Source organism: Crocodylus porosus, unplaced genomic scaffold, assembly GCF_001723895.1.
Source record: "Crocodylus porosus isolate Cpor-Errol unplaced genomic scaffold, CroPor_comp1, whole genome shotgun sequence".
Classification (NCBI taxonomy): Eukaryota; Metazoa; Chordata; order Crocodylia; family Crocodylidae; genus Crocodylus; species Crocodylus porosus.
Window position 1 is genome coordinate 80,681,155 of NW_017728943.1, and position 17,003 is coordinate 80,698,157.

The 17,003-nt window shown below is 46.5% G+C and overlaps 1 protein-coding gene across 1 annotated transcript in view; it reads left to right on the top strand.

Moving 5' to 3' along the window:
- MDGA1 (MAM domain containing glycosylphosphatidylinositol anchor 1) overlaps positions 1-17,003 on the top strand; it is a 131,790-nt gene that overhangs the window by 26,263 nt on the left and 88,524 nt on the right. The window contains exon 8 of the mRNA XM_019548593.1: positions 2,394-2,687. Coding sequence (XP_019404138.1) covers positions 2,394-2,687 — 294 coding nt within the window. The remainder of the gene's footprint in view (positions 1-2,393; positions 2,688-17,003) is intronic.

Genomic DNA, 17,003 nt, shown 5'->3' on the forward strand with positions numbered 1-17,003 from the left:
CCCCTGGGGAGCCAACACTGGTGCCTTTGGCTCTCTGCTAACCTTTAAGGAAATGTAAGAATGCTCCTTTCTGTTTGCTGTGAGCCCTTCAAGCAAAGGTCGGCAGCCGTTCACAAAGGGCGAGATGAAATCGTGTAGCTCCATTCTAAAGCAGGCCACCACTTGCAACCTAGCCACTTCCCTTGCTGTTCCCCTGCTGCTGCACGCTACCAAGTGTAGCCGTGGGCCAGTGTTTCCCACACAATAGGCACTCTCAAGCCCCCCTTGCTGCAGCCTTTGCTCATCCCAATCTCTGAGTGCTGCCAATCATTACTGCAAGCTGCAACAGATGGTAGTGGATTTGGTGGGAAGAGAAACAGTAGGGCAGTGCAGACTCCCTGGGGATTTGCCATGTTTCCCACCCCCCCTCCTGTTGCTGATCACTGCCATGGGTTGGATCAAACCTTTGCTGGCTGGGTCACATCTCTTTGCAGGCTGGATCCATCTGCAGAGTCTTTCCCCAGAGCCATGGCATGGCAACCATTCTGTGTTCCCTAGCCATTTCCCTGACTGAAAAGCAGGACCCACATCCTCCAAGATGGCTGCCTTCCCTGGGAGTCTCAGATGATGTGCCTTTAATTAAAATATCTGCAAAGACAATTTACAGTTTTTCCCCATGGAGAAAATTGCCTCTCGCCGGGTGAGTGCCTGCTGGCAGCACTGAGTGGCGAGAGCATACAGCTCCTTTCACACTGTGCCAGAGAGGATGTGATGAGATTCCACAGCCCACAGGAGACCTGCAAATTGAAAACTCAACCTCCCAGTTGCATAGTGAGGTCACTACTGAGGGAGACTGAGACCAGAAGCATTTTAAATATGCTCTTAAATATAGCTATGTGCTGAAATTTCCGTGCAGTCACCACAATGCTCTCTTTCTCATGAGTTGGGCTTTAGTTGAGCTTGTGCTGGCCAGTAGAGATCTGTATGGCCCCCAAAATGCTGAACTTTCACTTTAAAAGAAAAAAAATATGTGGCCCTTGCATTTGTGAAGTTTTCAGTCCCAACCTTGTTCCAATGCAATGCTGTCTGCAGAGATGGAGCCTGCCACATAAACTCTTGGAGCTGGGGGAAGTGCCCATTTGTCTCAATAGACTGTTAACTCTGAAGCCCAGCAAAGAGAAGTGCAGTGTCAACATTATGATGGCTTCAGTAGGGATTTCCATTTACTTCATGGTGCATTACGCATGGTTGGTGGAGTTTTATGGTTATTCATGAGGCTTGGGCTAAGAGCCTCCTCCACATAGACCTGCCCCCTGTTCATCTCAATTAAAAACCTTAGACTCCCCGTGGCCTGTCTCTGTCAAGAAAGTGTTGTTGGACAGCTGGTGGCTGGAGCTACTGCATTCCCTGTCCTGGAGCTGCATTTGCTGAGGACATTACTGTAATTCAGTAACTGAGCACCTCGCTCTGCTCAGTGAGTTGTTCCCTGCATGAGTGGGTAGGGGTTCCACTGACCACTGGGCTCAGCTGGGAGTTACCATTAGTAGTTGAGGCACAATGAACTCTAGCAGAGAATAAATGAGCTGATCTGTTTTGCATCCGTGCTTTAGAAACTGGCAAGGATGTGAATAGAGACTAGGAGGGAGATATATGAAGCATTATCCTTATTATCCAATCCAGCTTCGGGAAGGAGACTGGATGCCCTGCTGCATTTGGCATCTCACCTCTGGGCTGTAAGCTACAGTTCCAGCCAGGGAATTAAAAGACTAACATATTGAGAGGGATGATTTTGCCTCTGGTTCTTTAATTCTAATGGCATTTTAGGTGGAGAGTGACTCAGTGTTCCTCCTGTTTGGTAGCAGTTCAGTGGCATCTCTGAGGGGAGCTGGCACTCTGTATTGGTGTTGTTTCACGCAGTCTAGAAGCTGCAGTGACCAAATATCTGGAAGCACCAGGGCCTGCTGAATTGCCTGCCATTGCAGTACCTGCGGCATTGGCAGTGTCCTTGTTCTCTCTGGACTGCTCTTCACCTGTGGCACACTGTAGGTGGAGGGGTTCTAGGTTTTACTGTGGCTATGATGGGACAAATGGTTGCCAGATGGAACAGTGAGTGAGACCGGTCCCTTTCCAGTCCCATGTTCCTATGGAACTTACTTAGTAGGTGTAGTGTGTTTGGGGACCCTACTCTAGCCAATACTATCCTTGAGCAGAGGGCTTCAGTCTCTTGGGTTGCCAGCATGACAGGAATGGTCCTGCTTTGAGCCAGGGGTTAGATTAGATGGCCTCTTGCAGTCCCTTCCAACCCTCATTTTCTATGATTGTGTAATTCTATGCCTAGTGAATTTCCCACATGTTGGGCTGTGTGGATGTGAACCTGACATACAAATGGTCCCTTTTGGTTATCTTCTTTTTAGTGCCTCCAACCATCAGTGTCCCTAAAGGCCAGTCCACCATCACCGTGCGGGAGGGCTCCCGGGCAGAGCTGCAGTGCGAGGTTCGAGGGAAGCCCAAGCCACCTATCATCTGGTCCCGGGTAGATAAGGAAGCTCCCATGCCCTCAGGCACCATGACGGAGGAGACATATGATGGGAAACTGCGTCTGGAGAGCGTGAGCCGGGAAATGAGCGGGACCTATAAGTGTCAGACAGCCAGGTACAATGGCTTTAACATCAGACCCCGGGAAGCCATGGTACAGCTCAACATACAGTGTGAGTATCCCAGCATGACTCTGTAGCTCTGTACCAGTAGGCCAGCATGCATCAGGCTTTGACAACACCTAAGTGAGTGATGTATATGCACTGCTTTCAGGCAGGATTGATATCCTTTACTGGAATGAGGGGGTTCTGTTTCATTCTGGGGATTCTGAAGGGTCTTCTTTACCTGTCATGTCCATGCATGAGGACAGCATAACTGAGACATGTCACATAGACAGCAATATATTCTGGGCAGTGGTGGAGCCTGTTCTATTTGCTTACACTGCCTGTTGCTCCTCTGCAGTCTGGGTCACCTCAGTTCTTGCAACAGCATATGTGTGTGTGCATTATGCATGCACAAATACATTAAAAGCACATTATTAAAGCTGCAAAGTCAACCACTCAGACATTGGCAAATGACAACATTAAGGTTGCTTGTCTAACCCTCATTCAGTCCTCTGGTGCATACCCTTGATGATGCCCTTCTTAATCAAACAGTTGTATCATGTTTCTTCTCCAGGACACCTGTCTCATTCAGTTCACAGGGTGAATCTGCCCTGGGATATACCAGGGGTATAGTGAAGGATCCTGCTTCATTTGTTGCAGAGGCTGGAAAGTATATAGTGAGGGAGGCAGGAGACTGCAGAAAAAGAAAGGAAGGTTTCTTGGTTACAGCACTTGAATGTTGTCCTGGAAAACTGGATTCTGTCCCTGCCTATTAGTCTGTGGCATGCAATTAGTGACAGGTGGTCACCAGTTGTGTGTTCCTTCTTGTCCAAATGCCTGACTTGAAAAGTTGTGGTCTGTTGCACAGAAATACTAAGCACTCACAGCTACAACTAAAATCAGGAGTTGTGTGCTTTAAATATATAAAGTGCTATATAATACAGAATACTGAGGTTCTAGACATGCTAAATTAATGCAAACATTTTATTTTACTTTCCCTGTGCCTTGGTCCTCCACCTGTAAAATGGGGATAATAATATCTATGTATAATGCTGTGAATGAAAAATCATTAAGGTTTATGAAGCACTCAGAAGATTGCCTTGGAAAAGCCCACTGGGAAATTAAAAATTATGCCTCCATAGTGGAGTCTGAATAGTGTTCAGTAAAAAAAAAGCATAGGCCATTCATTGAACAATGAGGAGAAAACAAAATAGCTGCTCATTAAGTGATTGCTATTCATTCTGCGCACTGAATGAGGTAGGGGTCCTGTGGAAAATAGTATGTGGATCTTGTAATTAAAGGCTGTTTCCTAATGCACATGGGTATTGGATTAATACTGCCCAGGCAAACTTTATTCTGGCATTTTCTAACTCGGCATTTATGATTGTGCAATATTAATAGTATTGTTTTAGCATAGTTGTGTTTGTAATTTTATAGGGTTTTTTACAGTGCAAACTAATCCCCCTACCCCAAAATTTCATTGTGTGGCACCATATTGACACCCTCATGATTCATCAGCCAGATTTGAACCCGATCAAACTTCTGCCAGTTGAACTGACAGAGCATCTGATAGCAGTAGCAGGCTGTTATCCATCATGTGACTGGTATAAGAGGAGAATGGAATACTTTTACAGACATTGGTCGTGTTTTGATGGATGTATGGGACAGCCAGGAGTACAGAGTGATCTGTGCCTTTCCCTTAAGAACCCTGCTGAGTAGTGGGCTGGAGGCAGTGCAGATAAGGAAAGCCTTGAAAGCACACAGGGCAAAGGTGGCTTGGTTATTTCACCTCCCAGATAGAAACTGAAGCCCTTTGGATGATATTAATTGTGGTGGTAGGGCATGAGGCCATCCTTGTAGCTCCCCTGACAAAGCTAATCCCATCAGGATAGCTTCAGTAGTGACCTCCTGTGAACACACCTGTGAACACACAGAATCATAGAAAAGTAGGGCCAAAAGGGACTTCAGGGGATCATCTAGTCCAAGCCTCTGCTTAAAGGAGAATCATGCCTGTGTAAACCATCCTAGACAAGGGTTTGTCTAACCTCACCTGAAAAACTTTGAACTACCCTCTCATACAGCTAGGAGGCACACTGCCTGAATCACCAAAAGCCACTCTAACTTGTCACAGGTGAAGCAGAGGGATGAGGGCACTTTCAATATTCTGCTATAGCAAGGACAGGAAGTAATTGTTAAATACACTCAAGAACTCCAGGAAAGAGGAGCATGCTCCCTGCTACAGAGGAAGACCAACCGCCCACACACCATGCCAATCTTACCAAGGTTTAATGTAACTCCCTACCACTGATCTGGAAGTGAGGGGAGTGGGATTGGTAGGAAGGATGCTGATTTGCACCAGCCTGTACCACCCCCAGCCCTTGACTAATGAAACTACATGCACTGGATTGAGTAGTTCATTAGACACTAGCTATGCATTCCTCCCCCCCTCCCTCTAGCTCTGCTTAGAAGGTGTGATGCTTAATCTGGTAACCTGGACAAAACTGACCAGACTTCAGTGTGACATATGGGAGACTGAGACTCTGAGATGTGCCAGGCACTATGCAGTCAGTTTTCCAGAGGTGGTATCTTTTATTAGACCAGCTAGACAGTTGCAGAGAAAAAAAAAAATCCGAGGCACTATGGGCACTTTGCCTATTCCAGAATATTATGTCAGCTTTATGGGCTGTTATATGACTCTCTGTGGGGCAAAGGGTCATCACAGCAATGAAACTGAGGAATGGGAGAGAATTCATCTAAATTTTCAAGTAGGTAAACAAGTCTGGGGAAGTCCCATTTACCCTGGGAGAAGTTGCATAATCTGGTTTAAGTAGAAGAAAGAGCCTCCAAAAGATATGCAAATAAGGGATGTTAAACTGGTTTGAGCTGAATCCAGACTCACACCCAGAATTCTCAGCCTCTGGAGGAGCCCCACAGGCTGTATCTTTGACACATATGATAGGTGACCAAGCTGAGCTGGGGGAGGGTGCAACTCTCATTTGACCAAAAACTGACATGAGACTGCAACATAGATCTCATTCTGGAACAAAGAACTGACAAATTTGGGTACCACCATGTGGACCTCTGGCAATAGCCGGTGAACCTAGCATATGTGTGGGCTTCTTATTGTTTTCTGATGTGTTTTCTTGGTAATGCTGTCGTCTTAAAATAAACAGTCCCCAGGCTTTGCAAAGGCTGGATGATCTCTAGTAAACTCTGTCATTACCCCTGACAGAGCAAGCAGGGTGGCAGGTTCTAAGCTACAGCGAGGCTTTCTGGGGTGGTTCACAATGACTTGCAAAGGTGCAGCCCTCTATCTTGGTTTGAGGGGGCATGTGTCTTCACCCCAGGGAGGGTCTGGCTTGGGGCCTGTGACCACAGCAGGTGGTCTTTGAGGAAGCCATGCAGTGGGTGGAGGTGCAGATAATGCTGGACCAGTATCATCCTGCACATCTGCTGCTGTTTTGCATCCTTAACAACTCCATCTAAAGACAAGCAATATTGAATGGATTCTGGTCCCGCCCCAATAATGTACCCAAAGTCAATGTGATCTATATGCAATCCCCTAAACTATACCCCCCATCCTTTTCCTATCATGGTGCAGTCTCAGTAGAGAGTCCAAGTCCTGAATGGGCTCCTGGGACTGAAGTGACACCTGGAGATTGGTGTGCAGGCAGCTGGCCCGTCCCTGTTCAGTGCATAAGTGGAAGCCTTCCCTCTCTGGGGCTTCTCCATCGGTCTTCTTTAACCAGCATGGAATTGACTAAGAAACAGAAGCAATCCCCTGCTGGAGTGCTCAGCGCCTTCCAGCTCCCTGCTGGAGAAGGAGATGGAGAAGTAAACAGTATGTTGGTTTAGCGAAGGGGGGGGGGGAGAAGCCAGAATTGCCCCTTGGTCTTGCTCCATTTTCTGCGAGGTTGGTTTCTTAGTCTATTCCATGCCCCTCTCTGGGGCTTCTCCATCTGTCTCCTTTCACTACCATGGAACTGACTAAGAAACCAGCCTCTTGGAAAGTGGAGCAAGGCCAAGGGGCAATTCTGGCTCCCCCCCTCAACCTACCCCCCCCCACAAAACCAACATAATGTCCATTTCTCCATCCCCCTCTTCAGCTCTGGGCCCTCCAGCAGGGGGTTGCTTTGGTTAATTGAAATGCTGCTCTCTAGTATGGGCTGCTCATTAGTTTTGTAGCTTGCTCTGGAATTCTAATCTTGTTGGAAATGGGAATCGTGTGGCTTCTGAAGCCTCTGTGATAAGAGAGCTCCCCCCCCAACCCGAAGCCTGTTCCTTCTATCACGTCGGGGAGGGGAGGTGTCTGTCAGTCTGTATGTGTGTGCGTGTGCATGCATGTGTGAGTGCTGGAGTGCGTGTATGTGAGCTCCTTTTGAACCAGCTCACCCAGGGGAGATCAAATTCTGGGTGATAATGTGGCTGTTTTGTTGATTTGTTTTAAACCTAAAGTTGCAAAATCAATACAGCAGATCTGATTAGATGTCAGAACCTGTTTCTGTGTTTCTCTTCTCTTTTTTTTCTTCTTTTTCCATGCCTATAGTTGTGTATTGTAGCAAACCAGCTAGAAATGAGCTTTGGTAACAATGCTGCGATATTGGAAAAAGAGAATGTGGAACAGAAACACCAACTGGCTCTCCAAAAAGTGGGGTTTTTTTCATTTTGGCTCCTTTTGTTATTTATATATTTTGAAAGTGGGAGAAGTGGCCTCTCCTTTCATGTCCCAGGCTGGAATCAACCATAGATAGCTTGGTCAAGAGCTGGAGCTGCACTCTGGAGCTGCAGTAAAAGAGCAGGTTTATAGGGATACTTGGAGGCTCTTCCTTCTATGTCTAGGATGAAAATGTGTGTTTAGAGGCTGGGATTGCGAGTGTCAGTATTAATGAGGGGAAAGAAGCTCCAGATACAGCTTAGCATGACAGAGTCTCTTCCTTCCTTTGCCCCTTACCTTCCCCATCTTTAAAATGGGAAGACATTGACTGATTTCATCAGGGATTTGTGAGACTTAATTAAAGATATAAAGTCCTTTGATACCTTTGAGCTCTTTAAGCCAAAAAGGGCTATAGAAGGACAAAATAACAGCTGCAACAACAATAATATTAACAACAATAATTATTGTTATTAATAATGTATATATATCATTAATAATATATGATATATTAATGGCAATAATTGTTCTTGTTGTTGTTATGTTCACAAAATTTGCTGGTCTGTGTTTGGGACATGACAGAGCAGTAGCCTAACGAGGCATGGGTGAGTGGGGCACCAGCTCTATGTACCAGTTTAGAAGTGGGGACAAGAATGGTAGCTGCCTCTGTTTCAGGCACAAAAATTGCTTGTTACACCTCTGCCATGGAGGTGTATCAAGCCATCCTTTATGATGATGATGAACAGCACTGCTTCTCAGGCTTGTTTCAGGACTAAGTAGCTGCCCTCAGAAGAATTGCAGCATCTGCCATTGATACATGTTAAAATTAGGGACAGGCACCTGGTGCAGATAAAATCAGAGAGGGGGATGATTGGCAGAATATGGGCCTGGGTTAGAATGTCTGAAGAATACAGTGGGATTTGACAGCCAAAGCATGACTTGGTTCACTTTCATAGATTCATAGACATTAGGGCTGGAAGGGACCTCGGAAGACCATCGAGTCCAGCCTCCTTTCCCAGGGGCAGGAAGTCAGCAGGGATCATAGGATCCCAGCAAGATAAACATCCAAATGTCTCTTGAAGGCATTCAAAGTGGGTGCTTGAACCACCTCTGGTGACGGTCTATTCCAGACCTTGGGGGCTCGGACAGTAAAGAAGTTCTTCCTTATGTCCAGCCTGAAACGGTCATGGCAGAGTTTGTGACTGTTCAACCTTGTCATCCCTTGGGGTGCTCTGGTGAACAGAGGTTCCCCCAAATCCTGGTAAGCACCCCTGATAAACTTATAGGTAGCCACCAGATCACCCCTGAGCCTATGCCAGATCATCTCAGAGAGAGAGAAGACCAGTAAAGAGAATCTGATCTAGACCAGGCATCACATCCCAAATCCAGCAATTACATAATATCTAATTATGACAAGTACTTGACTACTGGTTTCTAATGATCATAGAAACAGAATGAAAAATGTTTCTTCATCCTAAAATGACAGAGGTTCCTCTAAACTCCAGCCTCTTTGGAGTGACTGTCTTTTGAAACAGCTGATTTACCAGGAGGACATGACATTTGCTTTAGTAGATCCTAGTGCCATGGTCTGATGTAAATATCATCCTGCCCTGAGTACACTCCCCTGCAGGGATGGTATTATGTCCCAAAAGCCAAGTCTAGTTTTTAAGATGCAGAGCAGCCCTGTCAGAATCAAGGAGCATGTAGACCAGTTTTCTCTTTTTTTACTCTATCGTACCTGATCACTAGTCCATCTGCTACAGTTTCTTTCTTGATGATGTGCTGGATCAGACCAGTTTTTCTAATCCAGCTGCCCTGGCTCTCATAATGGCCAGCACTTGGTGCTGTAGAATTAACAAGTGCCTAACAATGCACCTGACCCTGTGAGTGAGAATCCCTTCCTCGATGCTACAGGTCCTCAGGAAGAGAACTGGTGTCCCTTGTACCATATATTGTCATTCTTCCTTGAGCTAATGTCCAAAGATCTATTACAAAAGGTTTTTTAGCCATGTTGGGGGCAGAACCAGGCCCTCCAGGCACAAGTAGCTGGGAAATGCTTTACCTCCTTAAAGTTCCCTTCAGCTTTTTCCTCCTCCAGGGTAGCTGGTGGCTCAGCCAGGTCTTTCTGCAGCAAGGCTTTTCTGAAGGAAATTCCATAATGTATTTCAAGTTATTAGGCTCACAGTTTGGCTTGATAACACGTAGTTTAAATTTTACTAATGCTCCAGGGCAGTGTCTGAATTATGGGGAGATGTGTCCCCTCCTTTTCATTCCCCCTTCTGTGATGTTTGAAGCAGTCAGTGTCTCTGAAGGCTTCAGGGGAAGAGGCAAACTGAGAAAAGCCAGAGGCAAAAGAAAGGGGCTGTGTCTTCTATTCCCCTCCCCTTACCAAGTGACTAATTGAAGCTAGCTGCAGTTTTCGTTTCACAGCCCAGTCCAAGAAGGGTCACCTCAGCTCCTCTTTCCCAAGCAGGAGAGAAGCTAGAGAAGAGTGGGGAGCCTGGCTCCGTAAGGGAAGATGTATCCCAGGCCTCAGAGGGAAATAAGGTGGATAGAATTGGAAATAAGTATGGGTATGAAGTGATTATTCTTCTCCAGGGCTGCAAACAAGAAGTCAGCAAGTAGAATTTAACTTACTGACTGGTGCAAACTCCGTAGCTCAATTGTTGTGTTAAACCAGTGAAAGTTAGTCATGAGTGGCCATCACTCAGGAGGGCTTAATTCTGGGTAGACAGGTCAGAAGGTCATGTCTCTAAAGTTTAATATTCAGTGTTCTCAATGCAATATTCTCAACATGTCCATGAGAGGGAAGTTTTGTGCTAATCCCAGCTTCAAATACCCTGGGATATTAGCCTTACCTACTCCCACAGTGTCACAGAGCATGGCTTTGGGCCCTCATTCTGTTCCTCGTGGCACTAGTCAGACTGAACCTCTGCAGGAGGTGTCCTTATATTACTGGTCCATTTGAGTAGGCATTGCAATAGTTACCCACCAATCAAAGGAGCTTTTATTTGAAGGTGGGAACTTTTTCCAATGAGAGACAGTATTGCGCTTTCAGATCATTTGGCCTTCTCAATTGCCATAGCATGCATCGCCTAAACTAGGTGTGTCAACTGTACAGTCCATAGGCTGGATCCAGTCCACAGAGCTGCCTTATTTGGCCTGCTGGGCTACTAGCCGGCCTCTGGAAGTTGGGGAACGTGGCCAGGAAGAGTGACCTAATGCAGAATCCAGGGCTCTTGGGTCCCAGTGGATGTGGCAGTTGATGGCAGGAGGACAGTTGAGGGCTGATACAGCTCTGGTCACCATCCAGATGCTTCACCCATTGCCACTGCTGCAGCCTCAGTTCTTTGCCTGCCGTCCTCCTTGCTGGAGCCACTGCCACTGTCCTTGCATTCCCTGTGCTAAAGCTAGAGTTGCCACTGTGGTATGGGGCATGTGACGGTGGCAGTTTCAGCTCTGGCACAGGGCATGGGGCTACATGGCAGGAACTGGAGCTGTGCCATGAACCCCAGGCTGGAGATGGAGCTGCTGCTGTCATGTGCCCCAGGCTGGATCTGACCCACAAAGATCCTTGTGGTACAGAACCAACTCAGGGTACACAAGGTGAGTTGGAAAACCCCATCCTAAATAATTCAAGAAATTTCTCCTTCAGTTAATCATTAAAATCCAGTCCCCAAGAACAGTGACACTAGACGCAGCTATCCTGTCTTCTGTTTGGCATGTGCTAGTCAGTCATGACTTCATCAGGTCTTGCAGATTAGTTATTCAGTCTTATCCAGTTCCATTTCCTTTCTATTGACAGAAGTCTTCTCCATGCCCTTCAGTCTCCAGGGTAAGGTAGAGCTATCTATATACAATCTACCTGAATTTGGATGCTTGTATTTGATGGATGATCCAATTTTCCTAGCTCTGGGTACACTGCTATGTAAACCCTATGGTAATGGATCTGTGTACCTTAGTTTTAGAGAAGTATCAGAAAATTTATCTGTGCTAACCTGAAAATTTTTCTTTCTTATGAGTAATATGGTTCTCAGATCCAAGCCACCTCGTGAATGAATGGCCCATCCAGAATAGAGTGAGAATCCTGACATCTAAAGATTTGGTTTTGTTGCCACAAGGCAGAATTTACTGTACTTTGCAATAGGGAAATTGTTGCATTTTTCCTCAAAGTGTGCTTAACACAGTTTGTAATTTAAGAAAGTAGATTTAAATTATTCTGGCTGCAGACATTATCGCAACTACTGGGAGCTTCAGTAAGCAGAGCATTTCCCTGCTGCCCTTGACTAACTGGTCTGGTCCTGCCCTAAAGCTACAAACTGTATGAAAAACCTGGTGTAGCAGATCTGTGGACCCTATTACTCAAAGAAAGGAAATGTACAGGTAAGCACGGATAAATTTCCCTATTCTGGCTCATGCACCTCTAAATGTTATTCCTGGTCACACACCATTGACTCATCCCTCTTTGGTATCCTGCTGAACAGTTTGCAGAGCTGTACATCAGGCAAGTAATAGTCTGCATCAATTTCACCTGTTATCTGTGTAGCTAACAGGAGAGCAGAAAGGAAAGGAGGGGTGATACAGTAAATAAGGAAGAAGCATCGACGGAACTACACAACTAGAAATTGAATGCATTATGCTCTGCTTCAGTCAGCTGTTGAAACCATATCTCAAGTTTGGAGTCTTTAGCTGGTGCCCTGCCTCCTCTAAGCTACAAGTGTAGATATTAACAGCTCCATTAACATACTCTTGAGACTTCCTGGTGCAGAATCTTCCTACAGCGTGATTAGCTTCTGTGAGCTCCTGGCACCTCTTGTTGAGGATTTATGGGTGGGTAGCCTCAGGGGAAACAGAGCATGCCTCAGGTCTGGGATACTTAACCTCTGCTGATATGACTTATCTCTGGGAACCCACGCAGGCTTGTCCCTTATGCTAGGTCTGGCTATGCAGGCTGGATTTTGGAGCCATCTGCTAAGAACCTCAGATTTAGCTGGTCTTATTTATTAACATGTTTATGTATTGTTCCTTTTAATTTCTCTCATCTGATGAGAGTGCATTTCTCAAGTTAACTGTGGGTCAGAAGATGGCTCTACCTGCACCCATTTCACGTCCTAGGTGTTCCCATTTCCCAGAGAGACCACCACTGAGAGATGGACCTCTTACAAACTCCAGTAAGGCCAGTAGCTTAACTGGGGTTGGGTGACTGGGGAACCAACCTAATGAGGGTAACTCCAGGTTCTTCTACCTACTACAGTTCATCCATCTAGTCCATGCTCTCTCTTGCCCATTTCCCCCTACTCTCTCTGTCTCATGACCTCATTGCAGCCACTGGTTTTCTCATTTCACAATTCACTGCTTGTGGCAGCTCATGAAAGGGAGCATGATAGTGAGAGAACAGCCCTCGGCACAGAGCAGGGAAGGCTAGGATGGCAGTGGGCAGGTTGGGCATTGCAGAGATGCACTTCAGGGATGGAGGAGCAGGGCAGAGAAGGGAGAAACAGGCTCAAGATGCACATCGTGATAGTTCTGTCTCTGAGCAGGGCTTTTTTTTAATGAAACATCTGCGTGAGCAAAAACCAGCTGAGATCCTGGGAAGCTGTAACTTTCCTAAAAGCCCTGAGAAAAAGATGCCTTGTACCACTCCAAGCTGTTTGCAACCTAAGGGACTGTCTTTATGTGATGGAGAAGAACATTTCTGGGGACAGGGCAGCCCTTGGACTGGTTCTCTTTACATTTAATTGCATCTTCTCTTTACAAGAGGTGTGAAGACTGATCCTGCAGTCTGCTCCCCAGCCTGTTTGCCATGGACATTCCTCCCATATTCACCTCATGGCCACATGCTAGAGTAGTGACATATATGGTTTAGGCAAATAGACTGAGGTTGGGGGATGCTAAGTGGAAGCCTTCTCTAGCCCAGAGTTTCACTACTTTCTTTATTCATACATTTCTGATTAATGATGCTGTGATCAGCACCCAGCTCCTGCACCTAGAAGCATGCTTCACAGAGTATGTAGGTTTGGGTCTGCGTACACACAGTCAAAATCCACTGCCCTTTGTTAAACTGAATCAGGACTGCTTGGCTGTTTTGTGTCTATATTGTTAACAGTGGGTGTACACTTACCTTTGGCTCTACTGGCAACAGTCTGCACTGCTGGGGTAGGGCTCAGTTCTGTCCCTAGTGACAACCAGCAGGACTTAGGTGGATGTAGGTTTGGCATGATATCCAGGGAAGCTGTATCTTTGGGACCTTGGTGACAGGGACATAGAGAATCCTTAAGTTGGTGCTTTGGATTGGCTTTGAGAAGCGGATGCATCAAACCTTCTGAGACGGGTGACTCAAACAGGCGTAACACCTTGCTATTGCTAAAGCATTGGCCTTGCCCTCTTGCTAGCCATGTGCAGTGTGTGTGTGGGGGCGGGGAGGGGATTATTGTATTGCTGGGCGCATCAACACGAGACGCTACGGCAACATAGCATTGGTGGGTATAAACCATGTCGCTGCAGCTACTTCACTGTAGCGCTGCACTCCCTTGGTATAGCGCATCGCTATGACAACATAGCACTAAAAATAACTGTGTGCTGCCAGCACAGCACAGTAATGACTGTTACTGAGCCATCAATTAGGACTTCCTTTAGGAAGAACAGCGCCATAGGGGCATGTGTAGACACACCCATTGTGAACCTTTTGTGCATGGACAATGCTCCCTTTATCCCCATTATGGTGTTTGCAGTCTTAGCTTTTGCAGAACAAAGAGTGGACACCCAGAGTCCCTGACCATAATATTCAGAGCTGGGCCAGCACAGGGCAGGGTTTGCATTTCAAAGAGACCTGGGTGGATTTCATTTTGTCTAAATCTCTTGCTCTGATGTGATGTGTGTTAATTAGATCTCTCCAGGGGAGGTTTCAGCATGGTGATTCTTGGGAAATGTTGTGCTGCCCCTCAAGGGCATTTTCTTGGGAATTCCTCCTTGTGCAGCAAGCTCGTCTTCCTGGTTTCTTTACATAATTGCGGTGTACCTAAATGAGCTTATACAGTGCTGTAGTCAGTAGAGACAAGACTGATGTGTGAAGAAATAGGTGTCTCAATAGTAGCAAGTTCTGAATGTTCTGAAATTGCCTTGATGATGTACTTCATTTCACTGTGGAACGGACTCCTCAGCTACTCACAGGATGCACCATGGGAAGTTATATGTCTTGCATCCCAGTAGTAAGTGCATTCCCAGGAGTGATGGGTATAGGAGCCAATTTGCAAGTAGGTGGGCAAAGCTTGTGCATGCTGAGCTCAGCACCAAACACACTGTAGCCAGAGTGCAGGAGGCATATTGCTGCTGCAGTAGTGGCTCATTGGCTGATTGGGCATTACCCAAAAAGCAGTTCCTGTTTGCTGACCCCCTGGCCAGGGCTCTCTGGGCTCTGGGAAAGAGAAGCGCTGCTCCCGCTCACATTCCTTGATTGCGGTAAGCAGGGGACTCTGTTCTCAGTTGTCCTCTCCTGAGATGCTGGCTCTGGCTTTGGATTTAGGAAGTAGCAGGGAAGGTAGAAGTGTCTCTGAGTCAGGGGATGGGAGTGCTACATCAGCTAGCATCCTTTCAGAGCTTCTGTTTGCTGATTAGCATATGACCAGTAAATATCTTTGCAGATGTAATGAATGAAGACTTGATGTGCAAGTTCTCAGGCAAGAGAGAGATTGTATTCATTTGTTTTCAAATGACAATTGATTTAAATCTGTCAATCCATTTTTTGGTCATTGAGGGGGGAACAAGTACACTTTCAATAAGCTGTCTATATCCTGCTTTTTGATCAGACTCCCTAGGGGGAAGAGGACCTCCTGTTATAGAAGAGACCGACAGACAGAGAGCCAAGCCAGGCAATGAGAGCAGGAAAGGAGAAGCAAAAGCCTTATAGAGAGTGTGGACTAAAAGCAAGGACTCTTGTCTTCTCTGCTTCTTCAGTGCTTAGCGTGGTATGGTCCTCACATGTCTGAGGCCCCTCTGCACTTCTAGGTGACTAATATTCCAATGCATAGGATATTCCTGTTATTTTATTGCTTGGGTAGTTCTTTTCCCCTCAAGACCTGACTACAGTTGAACTGGTTGGGATAAAATATAAACCAGCATCATCCCTGAAGCTTGGCTCTAGAGCTGAACCCACACAGCACCTCTTTGAGGATTGTGAATGTTCAGTTCTGAAAGGGGAGCTTTATAGCTGAGACCTGTCTCTAATCCCCTAGGGATGGAGCGTTTCCTAGGTCTAGTTGACTGAAGATCAGCTCCCCTGTTCATTTCCCTGTAGGTGAGCGTGGAAGACTGCTCTCAGTTCCTCGTTCTTTGGACTGGGAGCCTGTCCAGGAAAAAGGGTGTCTGTTCTCTTGCTGTGGGTTGCTGCCAGCTCTGTGCTGCCAGAGCCTGGAGAGAGGAGTATTGAGGAGGGAGAGCCACTGGACTTATTGGAGGAGCACAGGAAGAGGAGGTAGCAGGAAAACGTTGGAATCTGTAGAAAGACTACCAAGAATCCTCCACCTCTGTAAAAGAGCCTCAGACATGGTGCAGATAATACTAGGGCAAGCTGCTGGCTGCTGGCCTTAGTTATGGTGAGCCTGAAATCAGTAGGGAGGCAATACTTGGGTTTGGTGACCCTGAGAGCTGCTGTTGAAACCCAGCCAGCCTTAATACCTTCTCCGAGAAGCAAGCAGAAATGGCATGCTGCTGGAACTCACCAGTGGTGATATGCTGGTAGCTTTACTGTTGCCCCCTGTTGCAGAGCTTAAGCAGCTGTGGGCTGTTCAGCTGGGCCTGGAGGCTGCACACAAGAGAGTGACATCCCTCACCACCTTTGTGAGGAGACAGGAGGTCAGTAAAGCTGAGCTGTTTCCTCCAGAACCTGCTGGAGGACTCCAGCTGGCATCTGAAGGGAGTCTGCAGAATATCAATTGCAGCTCTTAGAGGGGGGTGCACCTGAGGGGGGGTTATACAGGGGAGACCCCCTGAGACATTCCCACTATGAGCAGAAACTGTAATAGCAAGCTAAACATCCGGAGAGGATTTCTGAATGCTAATCAGCCATGACCACTTCTGACCCGGAGCTCTGGAACGGCCCCAGTTACGTTCGCCCAAAGGGAAACTGTTTGCATTCAAATTAAATTCCAGAGGTTCTTGGAGACTCTTTGGCAGCTTGGCAGGTGCATTGTCTTCTCTGCTGTCCAGTTTGTGCCGGGGCATTTGTGCTGGGATTGCCAAAAATCTCAGCTTTTCAGGAAGGTCCTAAGATCTCAGCTCCTCAGGAAGAGTGGGTGGGTTTCTTTAAAGCTCCCTATAGGAGTTTCTGACTTATCTTTTCCTGGCTTGTCCAGTCTCTAATTGAGATGGAAATTCCAGGCAATCAGAGCCATCATTTTCTCTGTGCACAGAAATTTTGCTTTTTGTGGTTTGTGTGGGCTCTGATTCCCACCCCCCCATTCCCTGCTGTACACACATTTAGTCCTGTCTTCAGATTTCATCTATGGTTTGGAGTTTAATTGGTCTCCAAAACTCAGATAAAGCTGTCAAGTTTCTTGTGAGAATTGATCGAGTCTGTGTATCTCATATGATTTTGCTGCAGCAGCCACATTGGTTCCAGCAACTGACTGGCAGAGCTGAGTTTCATGTTTTTATGCAGATCTGTTGCATTTCATATGGTTTCAGGCTTGACTGAAAATTAAGCATGGCTCTGATCACACCTGATAGTAGAAAACCAG